Consider the following 16,698-nt stretch of genomic DNA (forward strand, 5'->3'; position numbering starts at 1 on the left):
TATTTGTGGTCTTGGGGGCTGAGCAGGTGACCACCAAAGGTCGACTCCTTATCCTCACCCGCTTCCAGACCAGGAGACGGTCACCTGACCCTGTGGCGAGGTAGTCCCCGTGAGGAGTGAGGCACCCGAAGAATATCTTATTTTTCCCTACCTGCCACACTAGTGTTTAGGGGGAATCATGAGAAGGAGCAGTACCTGGGAACCCCTGGTTCTCTGAGCACACGCCCACCAGAGTATACTTCCCACAAACCCCTTACACAGAGTAGATGCTATTAAGACTCCCTTCCTTAGAAGGGAGGAAAAAACCGCAGGCTGCTGTATGACCAACTGGAGGTACAGGGCGTTCTGCTGCTTCCTGCAGAGCAGGGGCTGCTGAGCCTGCCCGAGGGTGCTGAGCAAAGAAGGGGCCTGTCCACTTTGAACACAGGATAGAATGTAATTCTTCCTGCTCACTGGGCTTCAATGCCCCTGCCAGGACCTCAGACACCGCAGGGCCCAGGCAGACACAGCGGTCGCAGCCCGAAACCATCGTCCTGAAGCAGCACAACCGCCAGCCAGCTCTTTGCAGAGCACGCTGTGGGGGGAGTCGGTCAAGGCTCAGTTCACAAAGGTTTCAGATCTTTTAAGTGCCCTTTCATTTGCGACTTCTAATGGTTTCACACCTGTAACTTTTAAAGAATTTATATAAATTGATGAGAAAAAAAGCGTGAATTCACAATAAATAGGCAAATGACATGAATAGACACTTCATGAAATAAAAATAACCCATTCACGTTTAATCTCACTTGTAGTTAAAGAAATAAGATATCGTTTCCCAGCTAGTAAATTAGCAGTTACCGAGAAGAAAAGCATACACCTTGATGGTATCAAGGCGACCACCGTGGCTGGAAGTGGACATTGGCCTAAACCAAAACAAAAACACTTTCTGGGACATGATCTGGCAACGGGAGCAAGCATCTTGAAGCTGTTCAACTTTCTGAGAGTAAATTCTACCCCCAGGAATCTATCCCTAGCCAAGAATGTGGATGCAGACGAAGGCAGCTGTGTGAAAGTTATCTGCCGTGCCCCAAAGAGGAAGCATGTGCATGTACGAATACAGGGCATCCCTGAGGAAATCCCCAGGCCCGGTCACCTCTCTACTCAAAATCTTCATGGCTCCCCCTTCACTGAGTCCAGGCCAGTGGCTGGCTGGGCCCCTCGGCCTCTCCTCCGCCACCCCCTCCAGTCACAGCTCTGCCCTCCCTGGACACCCACAGGGCTTGTCCCTCACCTCCCTCCCCTCTCCAGGTCTCCATCCACCCTTTACCTTCTCATGGAACCCTTCCCTGACCACCCACTTTCTCCAGCTCATCGAGGTACGTGTTTTCTCTCCCCCTTCTAGAACATAAGCTCCAGGAGGGTAGTGGTTGTTCTGTCTGCACCACTGCTTAGAGCCCCGCATCACGCCGGCACAGAGAACGCCCTCCATCGACATCTGCCGATGAGTGAACACGGGAGGGCACCCCACACGTGGGTGAATGGGCAGAGGGGACACAGGCCTGTCAGCCAAGAACAGAACAGAACAGAACAGGAAGGGTCTGGATCAGAGCACAGCTGTGCCCAACAAACAGGTGATAAACACGGTCATTAAAATTACATTCACGGGTTTTTAATGACTTGGGGGAAATCTTTATACAGTAATATGGAAAGTAGAAGCAGACGCCACGGAATTTCATGAATAGCATTTTGAATACAAGGGGGAATTTGTTTCCAGTCTAGAAGAAGCTCTAGTAGTGATAGTGCTTCATGCTGGCTTTTCCCAGAGTGAGGACTAGTGTTGGCCCCTACCCGCCCTGCACCCCCACCCTGCCCTATCTGTGAAAGCCCAATACCTGGGCCTCCGCTGGCCCTGGGCTCCGTGCCCTCCCAGCACAGATGAACACAAGGCAGCTTCGTTCTCGGGTCTCGCCTACTTACTCCTCCCCTCCCCGAGAACGCTGCCAGGAGTTCACTTACCGCGCTCTCACTCATACCACAGAGCAGTGTCGCTGCAGAAAACAGAGGAGCCGGGTACAGGCAAAGGGAGGGGTGTCCAGTGAACACCTGGGCACCACCCAGGCCCAGCACCCACCCGACTCCATCCACCTCAGCATCCGACCCTCCTTGCCACCAGCACCTGGGTGCGGAACCGGGGCACCCCTGGCTCACAGGAAGCTTTATGTCAGGGGGCTGCCGGGAATGCTGGGTCCAAAAGGAGGGTCCCAAGGCCACAACTGGGCCCCGTGGGAAAAACCACGAGGGCAGATTAACGTCGTTTGCCACAGGTGTGGGAAGGAGTCAGGCATGTATGTTTCTGCCATTCCTGGTCCACAGTAGCGACGGCTGCTCACATCCTGGGTTTACCAGAAACCTGCTTCTCCCTTCCCTTCCCCCTCCCGGCCCCCAGGGTAACCGTCATGGTGCAGTCCTCAGACAGCAGAAGGAATGATACTGAGGGAATCCTACAGGATGGACACTAGACCCCAGGGTCACTGCCTCCGAGGCCGGCTGCACCTGCCACACCCGCCATCCTAAGGACGGATGCTAAATCACAGCCACCAAGCTGCTGGCGCCCGGACTCATCACACTTCCCCTGCCCAAAGGGCTAAAAAATGTTTTTTTAAATCCTGCTTGGGTCCCGTCACCTGGTTAAATCCCAACCACTCACCCAGGTCAAGGCACAGTCCCATGACCCTAGACATTTGAGAATTGAGGATGGTACAAGAAATCCGAAGTATCTACATTAACCCCTCCCCAAGGCTGCCTCCTGTCTCCACCTGGACATCTTGGGGGCCCCAAGAGCTCCGAGTCCATTCCCGAAGGTTCTGCATGGTATCCACAATCAGCCTGCCCAAAGGTCTCCCTTCCAAGCTGGTCCTGCACTTCAGGGTCGATCAGAGTCCGGTCCAGCACCAAGTGACAATCCTTCAAAGGTCTAAGGTCTTTCGCCCCCACCAGGCCTGGTCCCCTCCGCACAGGATGCTGCTCAGTGAGGACAACCAGCACTGGCTCCCCCAGCCCAACCCCCAGGAAAGCTCGTTGCGGGAGATCCACTCCAGTGCCTTCCATTTCATCGTCCGCAGCAGCCAACTCCACTTCATTAAAATGCACAAACCCATTTGGAGCTCATCTAGCTTCCTGGCTCAGCAGAGCGTCCACCCCGGCATGATCTTGGTGCTCGGCTTGAAACGAGAGATGATTTCAAAGTGGGAGACCTCAGCTTAAAGCACTGGTTCCCAGGGCAGCAAGAAGCTAAGGATTCTCTCATTTTAAAGGAGCTTTTAGGAATCTTTGCAGAAGCGAAGCCTGTGTGAAAGGAACTGGAAAACCATGGCCAGCAAGGTTAAGTGACTTCCCAAAGGTCAGAGGTGGCGGTTCGAGCTTACGTCTTTGGTCCTCACCCCGCTGCTGAGGCGACACAGCCAACCTGACCCGCCACCTCACGGGGAGGAAACCGCACACAGAAGCGCTATCCGCGCCCCTGTGGGGAGGCAGCAAGGCCTGGGGGTGGGAACAGGCTTAGACCTCAGCGCTGGAACTGGAACTGGGTTCAGTCCCAGCTCCGCCACATGGAGGAGTCTGGCCCAGAGCCTCGCCCAGCCACACTGCACACTCCACTCCAGCCGCTTCCCTGGGCCTGGGTTCCCGACCGGGACACGCGGCCGATACCCCGGCCACAGCCTGCTCCAGTGGAAGGGGACCGCCACGTGCACGGAGCTTCCTGTGTCCCAGGCAGGGATCTGGGCCTCAGCAAATGCGCTGCTCTCCCTCCTCCCCTTGGAGCACCAGGTCTTAAAAAATTTTTTTTTCATAGATACATTTTCCTTTCTAAAAATCTGGGTTTCTGGCTAATTTTGGAAAACTGGAAAACCTAGCAGTTCTGGACCTGTGTGCCCACACAGCAACAACTGATTGCATCTACGTGGCAGCTGTCTCGCTTAAAAGGACATGCTGTCCCCACCCGTCCCTTCTGTCCACCCTGGCCCACCTCACACAGCTCCACTTCACTGCACCACAGACCACCTGAGTAGCAATTGCTTTGGCTTCCCATTCCTGTCTAGCTGAAACTTTTTCTGCCAAGTCTTTATTCCTCCCTAAAAGCAAAAACTATTCTTTTCCTCTTATAAAAAGGCAGAGACTATTTTCCCACTCACAAAGCAAATGACCCTGCTGTGTGCACGTCCTGTGAACATTTACTGAGCACCTGCTATGTGCATCACACTGCTAGGAGCGGGGCCACAAGGGTGTAAAAAGCGTGGCCTCTGCCTTGCCGCTGAGGGGTGCTGGGACGCATGAGGCACTACATGTGCCGGCCTCGAGCCAGCCCCGGTCCCTGATAAGCTAGGAGTCAGCAAACTTTGTTTGCAAAGAGCCTGATAGGAAATATTTTTGGCTTTGCAGGCCCATACGGCCTCTGTCGCAACTACTCAGCTCTGCCCTCAATAGCAGGAAAGCTTCGAGGACAGACAGTAAACAAACGGTGCGGCTGAGTTCCGATGTTTACAAAAACCCTCGCCAGCCAGATCTGACCTTGTGGACTGCGGTTTGCAGACCCCTGTGCCAAAGGCTCTCAGTTTGAGGCAGCTACACGAAATCCCTCCATTTCTAGAGAAAAAGAGGATGGGACTTTAAGGTCATCAACCAAAGAAAAGACCTGCTCCTGTGGACTTCCTGAAGCCAGGTCCGACCCTTGTTAGGAGAGGCGCTCTCCAGGGGCATCTCTCTGGGGGTCACGCAGATGCGGATTTGAGTTTTGGCTTTGCCACTTATGATGATGGGACTTTGAGCAAGTTACTTAGTCTACTTAGGCATCTGTTTTCGTGAAATGGAAGTAGCAATTAGAGCCACCTCGCAGGGCTGCTGTGCAGATTAAATGAGATCATGGCGCACAGTACCTGCCACAGGGGGAGTACTCAATAATCACAGCCATGGCCATACCATGAACGAACGAACGAATGAATAATCTCTGGCACGCACAGCTGGTGCCCAACACATACTTGCTGAACCCATGGGGCACAGTCCTGAAGGGACCTGGTTATGACATTCTATTCTGTCACCCCGACCCTCCCCCAGCCCTTCAGAGCCACCTCGGTGCACACAGCAGCGGTGCTATCTCCTTTTAACCATTAAGAATGTGCTAATACTAAGAATGTGCTAATAGCCCGGCTGGTGTGGCTCAGTGGTTGAGCATCAACCCATGCACCAAAAGGTCACTGGTTCAATTCCTGGTCAGGGCACATGCCCAGGTTGTGGGCCAGATCCCCAGTTGGGGGCCTGCAGGAGGCAGCCAATCAATGGTCTTTCTCATCAATGTTTCTCTCTCTCCCTCTCCCTTCCTCTCTAAAATCAATCAAGAAAAAGAAAGAAAGAAAGAATGTGCTAATAATGGTTTAAACTGAGCTTTTAATTTATTTTTAAGTGAAGGAAAAAGAGCCAAGAAGCTACTCTGCGGGGAAACGCTATTAAGAATGTTCCTAAAGGCTTGTGTGCGTCAGGCTCCCTGGGGCTCCGTGGGCCTCAGGACAGCCTTCCTCCACCAACCAGCGTCTGCACCGCAGCAAAGTACAGCCAGGCCTGCAGCTGGGGGAGGTGGCATTTCAAAAGCACAGACGCTGGGACTGGCTGGGGGCAGGTGTCAAGGTGTGGACAGGGAGTGGGCTTTGGGTTTCCAGGGGCGGGGCTGATGGGTGGAGCAGGCTGGGCTTGGATGGAAGGTACTGTTGTTACATGGAGAACCCACAAGGTCAACCACATGGAGATGCCGGGAGCCCCACTTCCAAATGCCCCCAGGGATGTGTGGGCCCAGGAGTCGGGGTAGAAAGGGCCCAGGCGACCAGGAGAGCAGAAACGCGGGCTCTGAGGGGCACCCAGAGGGCAGGCCTTACTCACCTTCAGCTCCGATGGACACCAGCTTGACTCCCTTACTGGCTATGAAGTCCAGGGCCTTGTTGACATTGGAGATCTTGTGCACCCTCATTTTGCCTCTCTCCGGCTTGGCCAGGCGCTCCCCTGAATACAGATCGGAGGGGGGTGGTGAGACACTATTATCCACGAGCCGGGGCTGCTCTCACAACACCCCCATCCAGGGCACGTCTCGGACGGACACAGACTGTGCTCCTCGGGTGTGGGTGAGTGTCACCAGGCAGGGAGTGGGCGGCAGTGCCCACCACGGCTCCCCTTCCCTCCGGCTCAGACCTAACTGCTGTATGCACTCGCCAATTCGGTGCGAAGCCCCCAATGTGTGTCAGGGACGCGGCTGCGTGTCAGGAATACCAGGGTTGAACAAAACCACCTCCTGCCCTCATGTACTTCTGGCAGACCTTCAGCAGAGAAACACACACACACACACACACACACACACACACACCAAGAAAAAGAAATGCTCAGTTAAAACAACTGCCTCAAAAGAGGCTGCAGGAGAGGAGGCGGGCGGGGGATGAGAGTCGCGGGGTGGCGGGGAGGCCCTCTGACAGGCCAGCCTAGGCGGCAGGGAACAGGGATCGAGGCAGAAGGAATGGCCCGTGTGAAGGCCCTGAGCCTGTCTCGTCTAGACTGGGCCTGGGAGAGGGTGAGGGTCACTCCAGAGTATTTTGAAAAAGTTCCCGGTGAGGGGGTGGGTTACATGGAGCTGCCCACAGCATCCCTCTCTCACTTGAGAACCAGGGTGCTTACCCCGTTACAGCCTCTGGTGGGTGCCCTGGGCTCAGCTCCAAGTCACCCCACCCCCTCAGACACTCACCCCACCCTCATCTCCACCTTCCAGTAGGAGCTTCTGCTGCTCAGGGTTCAGGGCCAGAACTGCCTGGAAACAGGAGAGGAGCTGGTTCCCCAAATATCCCATTCAGAACACTTTTATCCCAGAACAGAGGCATCCAGAAACCTCCTGAAACCATTTAAAAAATTTTTATGTGCAACACATGTGCTCATACCTGGGGAAAGGACACATCTTTCCAAGTCTTTAGGAGGTCAGCAACCCCAGAGGCGAGAACCACCATTCGAGAGCCTGAAGCTCAGGACCCTTGCACCTGCCTCGGTCTCCAGCCCAGACCAGCCCCCGCAGCCGTCTGGCTGAGAAGGCGCGAGAGGCTGGGCAGCCGGCGTGCCGGGCCAGGCCCACCCTGTCAGCACAGCACATCTCAGGGGGCCTCCCCTCTTCTAGAGGGGAGCAGGCTTCCTGCTGCAGGCGTCAACTGCTCTGGCAGCTCCCAGGGAGGCACAGCTGGGTTATTATTAAGTCAAGACTTTCCACTCGTGGCTCCCCCAAGGCTGGGCCACTGCCCTGCATCTCCAGCAAGGAACCCGCCATCTTCCTGAGCAGATGAGAAACCACGGGGGCTCCCCGCCCTCGGCTGGATGCAGACAGTGCCACGTGCCAGCCCCAAGGCTGCCCGCGGGAAAGCCCGCCCTCAGGCCCACCCGCTGTGCACCTGGCCGGACTGCCCACGAGGACTGCCCACGAGGCCCGGGGCAGGCAGCAAGGCCAGCGGTTTTCAAACCTCAGTCAGCACAAACCCCCCGGAGAACCGGGCAACTACAGATGTCCAGCCCTGCGCCCTGCTTCCCAGTGTCCGATTTAGGAGGTCGGGGGTGGGGCCGCTGACTCCAGCGTGGGTGGTCCAGGGACCATACTCTGAGGACCTCTGCGGGCAGCAGCCCCTTCCTCCTCCTGTCACCCGGCCCATCTCCAGAGACGCTCGAGGAGGAAAAGGCAAGGTCTCGGTGACGGCCTCCCCTAGCCTCTGGGAAGAGCCAAGCCCGCCTCAGTGCGCACGGGTCCTCCTCGGGTGCGGACCGCCGTTCGGTGGGAACCACTGGTGGTTACCCAGAAAAGCCTGGTGCAGGGTATCTGGTCACTTGGGACACAGAGATGAGGCTGTCCCTGCCACAGGAGCTGTGTGGAATGGGGGTGGAAGGGAGCCACAATGATGAAACCACATGGCAAATGACATGACAGAGAAAGTAATGGGGTGTTATTGGAGCTTGAAGGAGGGCAGCCACTCAAATTGGGGGTGGGGGAGCAAGGAAGAATTCCTGGAGAAAACCTCTGAGCTGAGTTTAAAAGAATGAAAAAACACAGTGCCAGGTTGGTATGTTCAAACTAAGAAAAGATTTAAATGAATAAATGAGGGGTGGGGGCAGCAGAGAAGGACACTCTACAAGGTCATTGGGAAAACCAGTGTGGCAGCTCCTAAGAACTCAAACATGGCCCTGGCCGGCTGGCTCAGTGGTTAGAGTACTGTCCCGCACACCAAAGGGTTGTGGGTTAGATCCCGGTCAGGGCACAAACCTAGGTTGCAGGTTTGATCCCCAATGTGGGTGCACACAGGGGCAACTGCTCGATGCTTCTCACACTGATGCTTCTCTCACATTGATGTTTCTCTGTCCTCTCTCTCTTCAGGTGAGGATAGAAAAAAAAATTAAAACTTAAACATGGAATTATCATATCATCCAACCATTTCCACTTCTGAGTAACAGATCACTCCCAGCCAGAGAGAAGGGAGAATGGTGGTTGTCAGGCTGGGGGTTGGGAGGAATGGGGAGTTAGCACTGAATGGACATGGGGTTTCGGTTCTGGAGATGGACAGCACTCAATGTCCACACACAAATGGTCAGGCCCTGGCCTGGCAGCTCAGCTGTTTAGAGCGTTGTCCCAACACACCAAGGTCACAGGTGTCATCCCTGGTCAGGGCACATGCAAGAATCAACCAATGAATGCATGAGTGAGGGGAACAACAAATACATGTGTCCCTCGCTCTCTCTGTGTCTCTCCACACCCCCTCCCTCCCTGCCTCCTTCCCCCTTTCTCTCTCTCAAACAGTAAGTAAAGAAAAAAATTTTAATGGTCAAAATGGTAAATTTTATATGTATGTTTTTCTACCCGCACATATACAAACAACTACCCCCTGCCTCCCCAAAACACACAGAGATACCACCTGCAAGGGAAACAGACAAAAGTGTTAGGGTTACTCAGAGGGCGGGACATCCGGCTTGCGAGTGAGAGTCTCCGTGTCGTGTGACTAAAGAGCGGTGTAGAAACGGGTGATGTTGAGAAAGGCAAGATTTTTGTTCAGAAGTGTGCCCAGGGCCATACCGTGGAAAAGGGGGGCAAGCACAAGCCCGGGCCAAACTCCATGGTCTATTTGGGCGAAAGATAGGTCAGGCCCCTGGATTTTCTTACACGGGTGCCAACAAGAACAAAGGCATCACCTGGGGAGAGGCTGCACTGATGGAGTATTTGGAGAATCCCAAGAAGTACATCCTGGAACGAAAATGATCTTCGCTGGCATCAAGAAGAATGCAGAACGGGCAGACTTGATAGCTTATCTCAAAAAAGCCCCCAACGAGTAGTAGTTGGCCACTACTTTATTTATTAAAAATGTCTCATGATTTTTTTTATGTGTACCATATTTAAATTGATCTCATACACCAGAATTCAGATCATGAATGGCTGATAGAACATTTCTTTTGGGCAGTCCTGATTTAAATAAGATTGGCTGCCCCGGCCGGTTTGGCTCAGCGGTTGGAGCGTCAGCCTGCGGTCCACAGAGACCCGGGTTCGGTTCCCGCTAAGGGCACGTGCCTTGGCTGCAGTTTGTCCCCGGCCCTGGTTGGGTCGTGTGGGTGGTGGCCACTCGATGTGTCCCTTTCACATCGATGTTTCTCTCTCTTCCTCTCTCTCCTTCCCGCTCTGTCTGAGTAAAAAATGGAAAAATGTCCTCGGGTGAGGATAAAAAAATAAATAAATAAGATTGGCTTGTGGTTAAATGAATATGGTCAGCTTTCTTACTTTGATGGTCATTTCAGTTCAGCGAGCACTATCACTGTTTTCCCTTTCTAAAAATACGCTTAGACTTGATTCGTCATGTTCAGCTTTTCACAGAGATGGAAAGTGCCATCTCAAAACCTGTTAGGAGATTGGTTTTATATTTAGATTTATATAACTGGTTGTATTAATATGTTTAGATACTGAGGAAATCCTTTCACTGTCTCTCAGACCAGCAAGACTCGCTTGTGTTTCAAGTTGTGTTCATGAGCCTGTTACAAGGCAAGGGCTGGAGGTGAGCCGGCAGTGCCCATTCCATCTCTTTGGTCCTAACTATGCCAGTTTAAGTTAAATTCCCAACAGTATCTAAACTGTTGCCTTTTCTAAATGAAAGGCGTTTTAGTGTGGTTTATGTATAATACCAAATAAAGAGTATTTAATGCTTCTCACATTTTATAGATGATCTATAAGGTCAGATGCTTTTAAAATGCAGCGTGACAAGATACAGTGGCAAACTTTGTGAATTCTTTAAGTCAGACAAGTTATAATTCAGGATTTTCTTGAACAGCTATTTAAAACCAACTGTAGAATTATTAGCTATTCAAAACCAACTGTAGAATTATTAGCTATTCAAAACCAACTGTAGAATTACTATATGTGTGTGTTATTGGTAATGGTGCTTTTGGCAGCTCACTAGAAGGATTAAAGTAGAGAACAGATCTTCAACATAAAATTGTAAATTATGTGATCATAAAGCCTAAGATAATTAAAAACAAAATCACATATGAAAAAAAAAAAGTATTAGGGTTAAAGGGGGGGCAGTCAGAACGTGTGCAAAAGCAGAGTGCAGGGGGCATGTCACCGGGAGGACGGACCGTCCCCCGTGTGGAGGGGCCTGAGCTCCAGGCCTCCGTGGGAAGAGCTGGTTAACACAGCAGGTGCCAGCTCGCGAAGGATCCCGCTGAGGAATGCGGGCTGCAGGCTCCACGTCCTGGGGAGGCACCCAAGGCCTTCGAGCAGGGAACAGCCTGACCATATTTGGGCTGCTGCACAGACCCTCCGGCTGTGGTGCGGATGCCGGCTGGGGGGGGGGGGAGCTGGGGGCGGGGCAGGCCTCTGCGGCAGAGCTAGGCGAGGCTGACACAGGCCCACAGTGGCGCCACGGCAGCCCAGGTAAAGGAAGGAGAACAGGAGATGGGACGTATGGAACTTGGACGTCGACCTGGAAAGAAGAGCCGAGGCGGAGCTGTCTGTGATTCCCAGGTGAGGTGCAAGGGGACCAGACAGACTGCGGGAGGAGGAAGGTCTGCTGGGCCAGGAGTGGGAAGCACAGTTCTGGACACACTGAGAGGACCCTGGGGGACATCTGGGCAGAGATGCCCAGTGCAGTTCAGCATTTCAGAAGGGGTTTGAGGGAAAAGGCTAGACCGACTAGGTTTGGGACTCTCTGGCACCATGTGGAAGGTCAAGTGAAGAGAGCGTCTAAGTGCCCAGGCAAGACTAGAACCATGAGGACCACCAACCTTGAACGGGTGGTGGAAGAAGGCGTCCTTAAGAAAGCCGAGGTGTCCAGAGGAGCTGTCCCTTCAGATACCTGGGCATCCAAATTCCAAGCTAGGGTCCAGAGAAGGGGCGGGGATCATGCGGCTGTAGCCGAGAGGCGGTAGGGGAGCCAAGGTTTAGGTGTCGCCCTGGTTGCCTTCTTAACCACAGAATCCTAGCATTTTGGAGAAGGGACCTCAGAGGCCATCTCTCAAACCCTGTCTATTTGCAAAGGAGGATACTGAGGCCAAAAGGCAGTGACTTGTCCAAGGACACACAGATGTTCAGCAGCAGAGCCAGGACCAAAGCCAGTCTCCTCGTCTGAGTTCACACAGGTCACCGCCAACCTGTTTCAAAAGACCCGAGCAGCCGTGACCGAAGGCAGAGCGGCAGCAGAGGGGCCAGGGAAGCGCTCCCAGAGTGGCAGGCCCAGCGGCAGCATCTTCTCCTGGGCCAGGGTGGCCCTGCCCACCTGAGACTCCCAAGGTCATGGTCCACCTCACCTGAGATGACCTCCAGCAGCAGCATGAGCTTCAGGCCATCCCGGAAGTCCTCCTCAATGTTCTCGATCTGCGTCCCGGCCTTGCGCAGGTGGGAGTTGCACCACGCCGTGAACGTCTGGGCAAAGGAAAAAGAGCAAGTGGTCAGACTCCCCATACGTCACATGGTCTCTGAGGCCTCAAGGGGACCTCAGTGGGTCCCAGGACACACCTGCCTCACACCGCCCTTCGGCTGTTCTATATAAGTCATGGGTGGGAACCAGTGGGACAAAGCAGCACATGTGCCTTTGGCGGGAACCGAACCCGGGTCTCTCCAGACCGCAGGCTGACGCTCTAACCGCTGAGCCAAACCGGCCAGGGCCACCTTTTTCTTCTTACATACTTTCAAAGAGACAGGAAGAACTTACAAGTTTTCTTTTTGTTCTTTCTTTTCAATCCTCACCAGAGGACATGTTTAGAGGGAGGGAGGGAGGGAGGGAGGGAAAGAGAGAGACATTGATGGGAGAGGGGTTTAGGGTGTGAGGAAAGAGGAAGAGGTCGCTTTTGTAAAAAGACGCTGCTTTGCAAGAGGAAGAGTACTGTTGAAAGCAGCCTGTCTCATTTCCTGAAGAAGCCCAACCCAGAGCCCTGGGAGACAGACTGCACCTGTGTGTGCTCAGGTCTCCCATTCACAGCCTGGCTCTGAGCGATCGGGGTCTGCTCTTTACCAAAACCTCCAAGGCCCCGCCCCGGGCCCCCACACGAGACGGTCTTGAAGGGGCCTGGGAGCACCTCCCAAAGAAGCAAGTTCCCCTAGGAAGCAGCACCTATCTTGAAGCTCAGGACTAAGGAGAAAATGGTGGCACCAACTCAGTGATTAAGAACATGCACTTCCCCGCCCTGGCCAGGTAGGTCAGTTGTTAGCGCATCATTCTGATGTGCCAAGGTTGCAAGTTCGATCTCTGGTCAGGGCACATATAGGAATCAACCATTGAATGCATCAATAAATGGAACAACAAATCAATATTCCTCGTGCCCTCGCTCTCTCCCCCTCTGCTTTCTTCTCTCTCTGAAATCAATCAATAAAAATTAATTAACAAACAAAAAAGAACATGCACTTCTGGGTATACCAGATCTGGGTTCGATGCTCAGACCCACTATTTACCAGCTGCGTGACCTTCAGATTAACCTCCCTAAGCCTTGGTTCCAGAAACAGTAAGTGGGGAATAGCCCTTTGTAACAGGGCTGTAACAGTAAGTAATAGACCTTTGTGAGAGCCAGCAGGATTAACTGGAAATGTTTATGAAGTGCCTAACACTTACAAAGTGCCCAGTAAACGGTAAGGACAAACCTTCCCATGGCGGCCTCGGAGGTCTCACGCCTGTGTCCTCCCAGCCCACACCCTCCTCCCTGCCTCCAGCCACCAAACTCTGTCCTGGGTTCCACCCCAGCAACCACTGCACGGTGTTTTCAAGATGATGCCTGATGTGCCCGGCCCGTGTGGCTCAGTGGTTGAGCGTCGCCCCGTGCACCGAAAGGTTCAGTGATCAGTCAGGGCACATGCCTAGGTTGTGGGCTCAATCCCAGGCAGGGGGTGTGCAGGAGGCAGCGATCAATGTTTCTCTCTCATTGATGTTTCTAGCTATTTCTCCCTCTCCCTTCCTCTCTCTAAAAATCAATAAAAACATTTTTAAAAAATTGTTTTTAAACATGATGCCTGGTGTGTCTGAGAAAATCTTATGTTTGAACTGGTGAGGGCTAAAATTGTGGTGGGGGTGTGGGAAGCCCAGGATTTTGCCAGCAAGAGGAGGCTAATGGAGCACAAAGAGGGGAGAGGGCAGTGTCCCCAATGCAGGCTTCCATGCGCACAGCAAGCTTCTCTTCGGGCACAGGGCAGGCCTTGGTCTTGAAACCTGAGCTCCCACATTATGACCGAGAAGGGCACCTGCCCTCAGTGTGCCCCAGGGGTCCAGCAAGGAAGGAAAGCCGACAGTCACAAGTGATGCCTGTGGCTGGAGACCAAGGGCCCACGGCCCCTAGTCCTGACCGCCAGCGTGGTGGGAGCACTACCCAGCAGGCTACGGTCCACCCCATTCAAATCAAGGGGAAGGGGACATTTTATTGCCTCAGTCCCAACCAGGACCTGCCCTAGGTGACCTTCCCTTTGCTCTAAAAGCCCCATGACTGGGTCCTTGGCTCACAACCTGACTAAGGAGCTAGGGCCTTCGGTGGACCCACTATTGTAGAAACGGCTCGGGAATGCTGAGGGGTCCCAGGAACAGTGCTTGGGCACCACACTGGAAACTCACAGGGCTGCAGCGAGGGCTCGTTCCTCCCTCACTCCACCCACCGCCCGCCCGGCTGGCACAGCTTCTGCGGGCCCAGGACAGAGAGGGAGGGGCTGGCACAGAGCCCGGACCCCTGCTCATCTTGAAGCATCTACCCATGAATCTGGCATAAAGGTGATTTTTTTAAAAGGGTGTAACCATCCAGCACTGTGGTTCAAGGTTGCAAATGGGCCTGGCCAGTCTCCAGGAGGGGTGGAGGGGAGAGGGGTGGACACTTGAGCCAGGCCAGGGTTCATGGAATGGATGAACAGAGAAAAGCACCTTTGTCTACCTTCTCCATGGGTCTCGCAGTCTCGCTTTCACACAGAATTCTCGCGTATCTTTCCACTGTATCTTTAACAAGTATCATGTCCACATATTTCCTTTAAAGTGGGTTGAGGAGGCAAATGGCCTTTGAGAACATGCTCTCCCTTCTCCCCAGCCCAGATGCACTAGAATGTAACTTAGCCACGAAGGCCTTTTTTTAGCCTCAGTTTTCACATCTGTAAAATGAGGACGACAGCATCTACCAGGCAGGACTGCGACGAAGATTAAATAAGATAATAGTGTATTTTACCACAAAAATAAACTGGGGGAAAAGGATGTTAACATGTTAGTATCTTAATTTATGATAATAAGAATAATATAATAATGTGTTTAAAATATAGTAAATGTGCAAGAAAGAGTCACTACCATCATCATCACCACCTAAATTTTAGGTTCTAAAGGGCTATCCGAGTAATCGATCACCAAGCTGGGATCACCCACAAGCACAGGTCAGAGGCCGAGCTTTTCTGAAGCCCGTGGCATTCACAGTCTTGACCGTGGTGGGAGTAGGAAGTGGTAAAACTACAGGACCTCCCCAGCATCACTCCGCAGAGCAAACATCCAAAGGATTAATCACTCTAAAGATGACAATGCAGCTCTGGCCGGTTTGGTTCAGCAGTTAGAGCATTGGCCCATGGACCAGAGAGTCCCAAGTTCGGTTCCCGCTAAGGGCACGTACCTCGGTTGCAGTTTGTTCCCAGCCCCTGTTGGGGTCGTGTGTGTGGCAACCAGTCGACGTGTTTCTCTCACACTGATGTTTCTCTCTCTCTCTTCCTCCCTCTCTTCCTCCCACTCAATCTGAAGATAAATGCAAATATGTCCTCGAGTGAGGATAAAAAAAAAAAAAGATGACAATGCAAATCCCACATCCATCTAACCTCTAACCCAGTAGTAACCTTGTAAGTGATGCAACATGGCTCTACCTCAAAGCACTCCTCTGTGAAATGGAGATAATAATATCACGGGGTCAGTTAAAGGATTTAATGAGACAATCCACTTAAACACTGAACAGAGGGTCTAGAAGAGAGTACCAACTCAATTATTACCTTTTATTACTGTCACCACAATAATTAGTTATAATTATTACAAGTTCATGCTGTTTAACACATGGCATCAAAGAATGTTAGAGCTGGAAGAGATGCTAGGCATCACCCACGTCGAACCCTCACTTTACAACTGTGGACACATGGATCAGAGAGGGTGAGTGGCGTTCCCCAGGCCACACAGCTGGGTGTGTTCACAGCTCCGCCTCCTGACTCCCATCTCCCATGCCTTCTGCTCTACTAGGATGACGAATTTCCGGTACAGGCACAAGTGGGGTGCCAGAGGGAACAGCAGAACCGAGGCCGAGATTGTAACCGGCAAGAGGGGTGGGCTGAATCTTGTGGAAAGTCACTGAAAACAGGTCGCTGTAAAGTGAGAACATGAACCAGATGGAATCTGGGTGATTCTGCCAGCACTGGCACAGAGTCTGAGTTGATGGAACATCAGCAGAGTTGGCAGGGGGTGGGCAGCCTCTCTGGCACAGAGAAGCAAGAGGAGCAGCGCCCAGAGGCAGGCAAGTGGTTGTCCAGCGGTGGGAGATCATTCTGGATGGTAAGCCAATCAGAAGCATGCCTGGGGGAACTCTGGGAACTGGGCTCTTTAACCAGGAGGAGAAAAAGAAAGACTCAGGGACTCATCTCAAATATTTGAAAGACCCTTCCACAGACAAGTAAATAAATTGGGGGGGGGGGCATCCCCAGAAAGAACAAGGCAGGCAACGCACACCAGTGGTGAGGCATGTAGGTTCTAGAGCAGAGCTGACCTGGAGCCAGGCCCAGCTCTGCCCCTGAGTGACCTTAGACAAGTGACTTCACTTCTCCCACCCTCAATCTCCACGTCTGTAAAATGGGTACAATACTAGAACCTACTTCTGAGGGTGGTGAAGATCAATGCAACAACACACAGCAAGTGCTCTGCATAGTCACCCACACATAAGGCTCCAGAAATGGTAGCTATGATTATCAGGATGAAGGACGGGAAGCCACAAGGAAGTCTAGAGTTAAAGTAATAAAGAACAGACCAAAAGCTGGATGTACAGTGTGTTTCCAGCCAAAGTCATGTGCTCGGTGAGGGTGCTGGGAAAGGATTCAAGCCGCCTGGGGGCCGAGCTAAGTAAGCTCCCTTACAATTCTGATAATTCAAGAGCCCAAGGCAGCCCTTGAAAAGTTGGTTTAGAGATGTGTTTCAAAAGTTCATT

The 16,698-nt window shown here is 52.7% G+C and overlaps 1 protein-coding gene and 1 pseudogene across 3 annotated transcripts in view; one reads left to right on the forward strand and one right to left on the reverse strand.

Annotated features, from left to right (window-relative positions):
- ACTN1 (actinin alpha 1) overlaps nt 1-16,698 on the reverse strand; it is a 93,721-nt gene that overhangs the window by 31,302 nt on the left and 45,721 nt on the right. For all 3 annotated transcript variants that reach the window (XM_036255880.1, XM_036255889.1, XM_036255899.1), the window contains exons 2-3: nt 11,827-11,941; nt 5,908-6,027 (exon numbers count right to left, since the gene is read on the reverse strand). In XM_036255880.1, the coding sequence (XP_036111773.1) occupies nt 5,908-6,027; nt 11,827-11,941 (235 nt within the window). The remainder of the gene's footprint in view (nt 1-5,907; nt 6,028-11,826; nt 11,942-16,698) is intronic.
- Nucleotides 6,533-9,366, forward strand: LOC118641051 (annotated as a pseudogene).

The sequence above is a fragment of the Molossus molossus genome, unplaced genomic scaffold, assembly GCF_014108415.1.
Source record: "Molossus molossus isolate mMolMol1 unplaced genomic scaffold, mMolMol1.p scaffold_m16_p_1, whole genome shotgun sequence".
Taxonomy (NCBI): domain Eukaryota; kingdom Metazoa; phylum Chordata; class Mammalia; order Chiroptera; family Molossidae; genus Molossus; species Molossus molossus.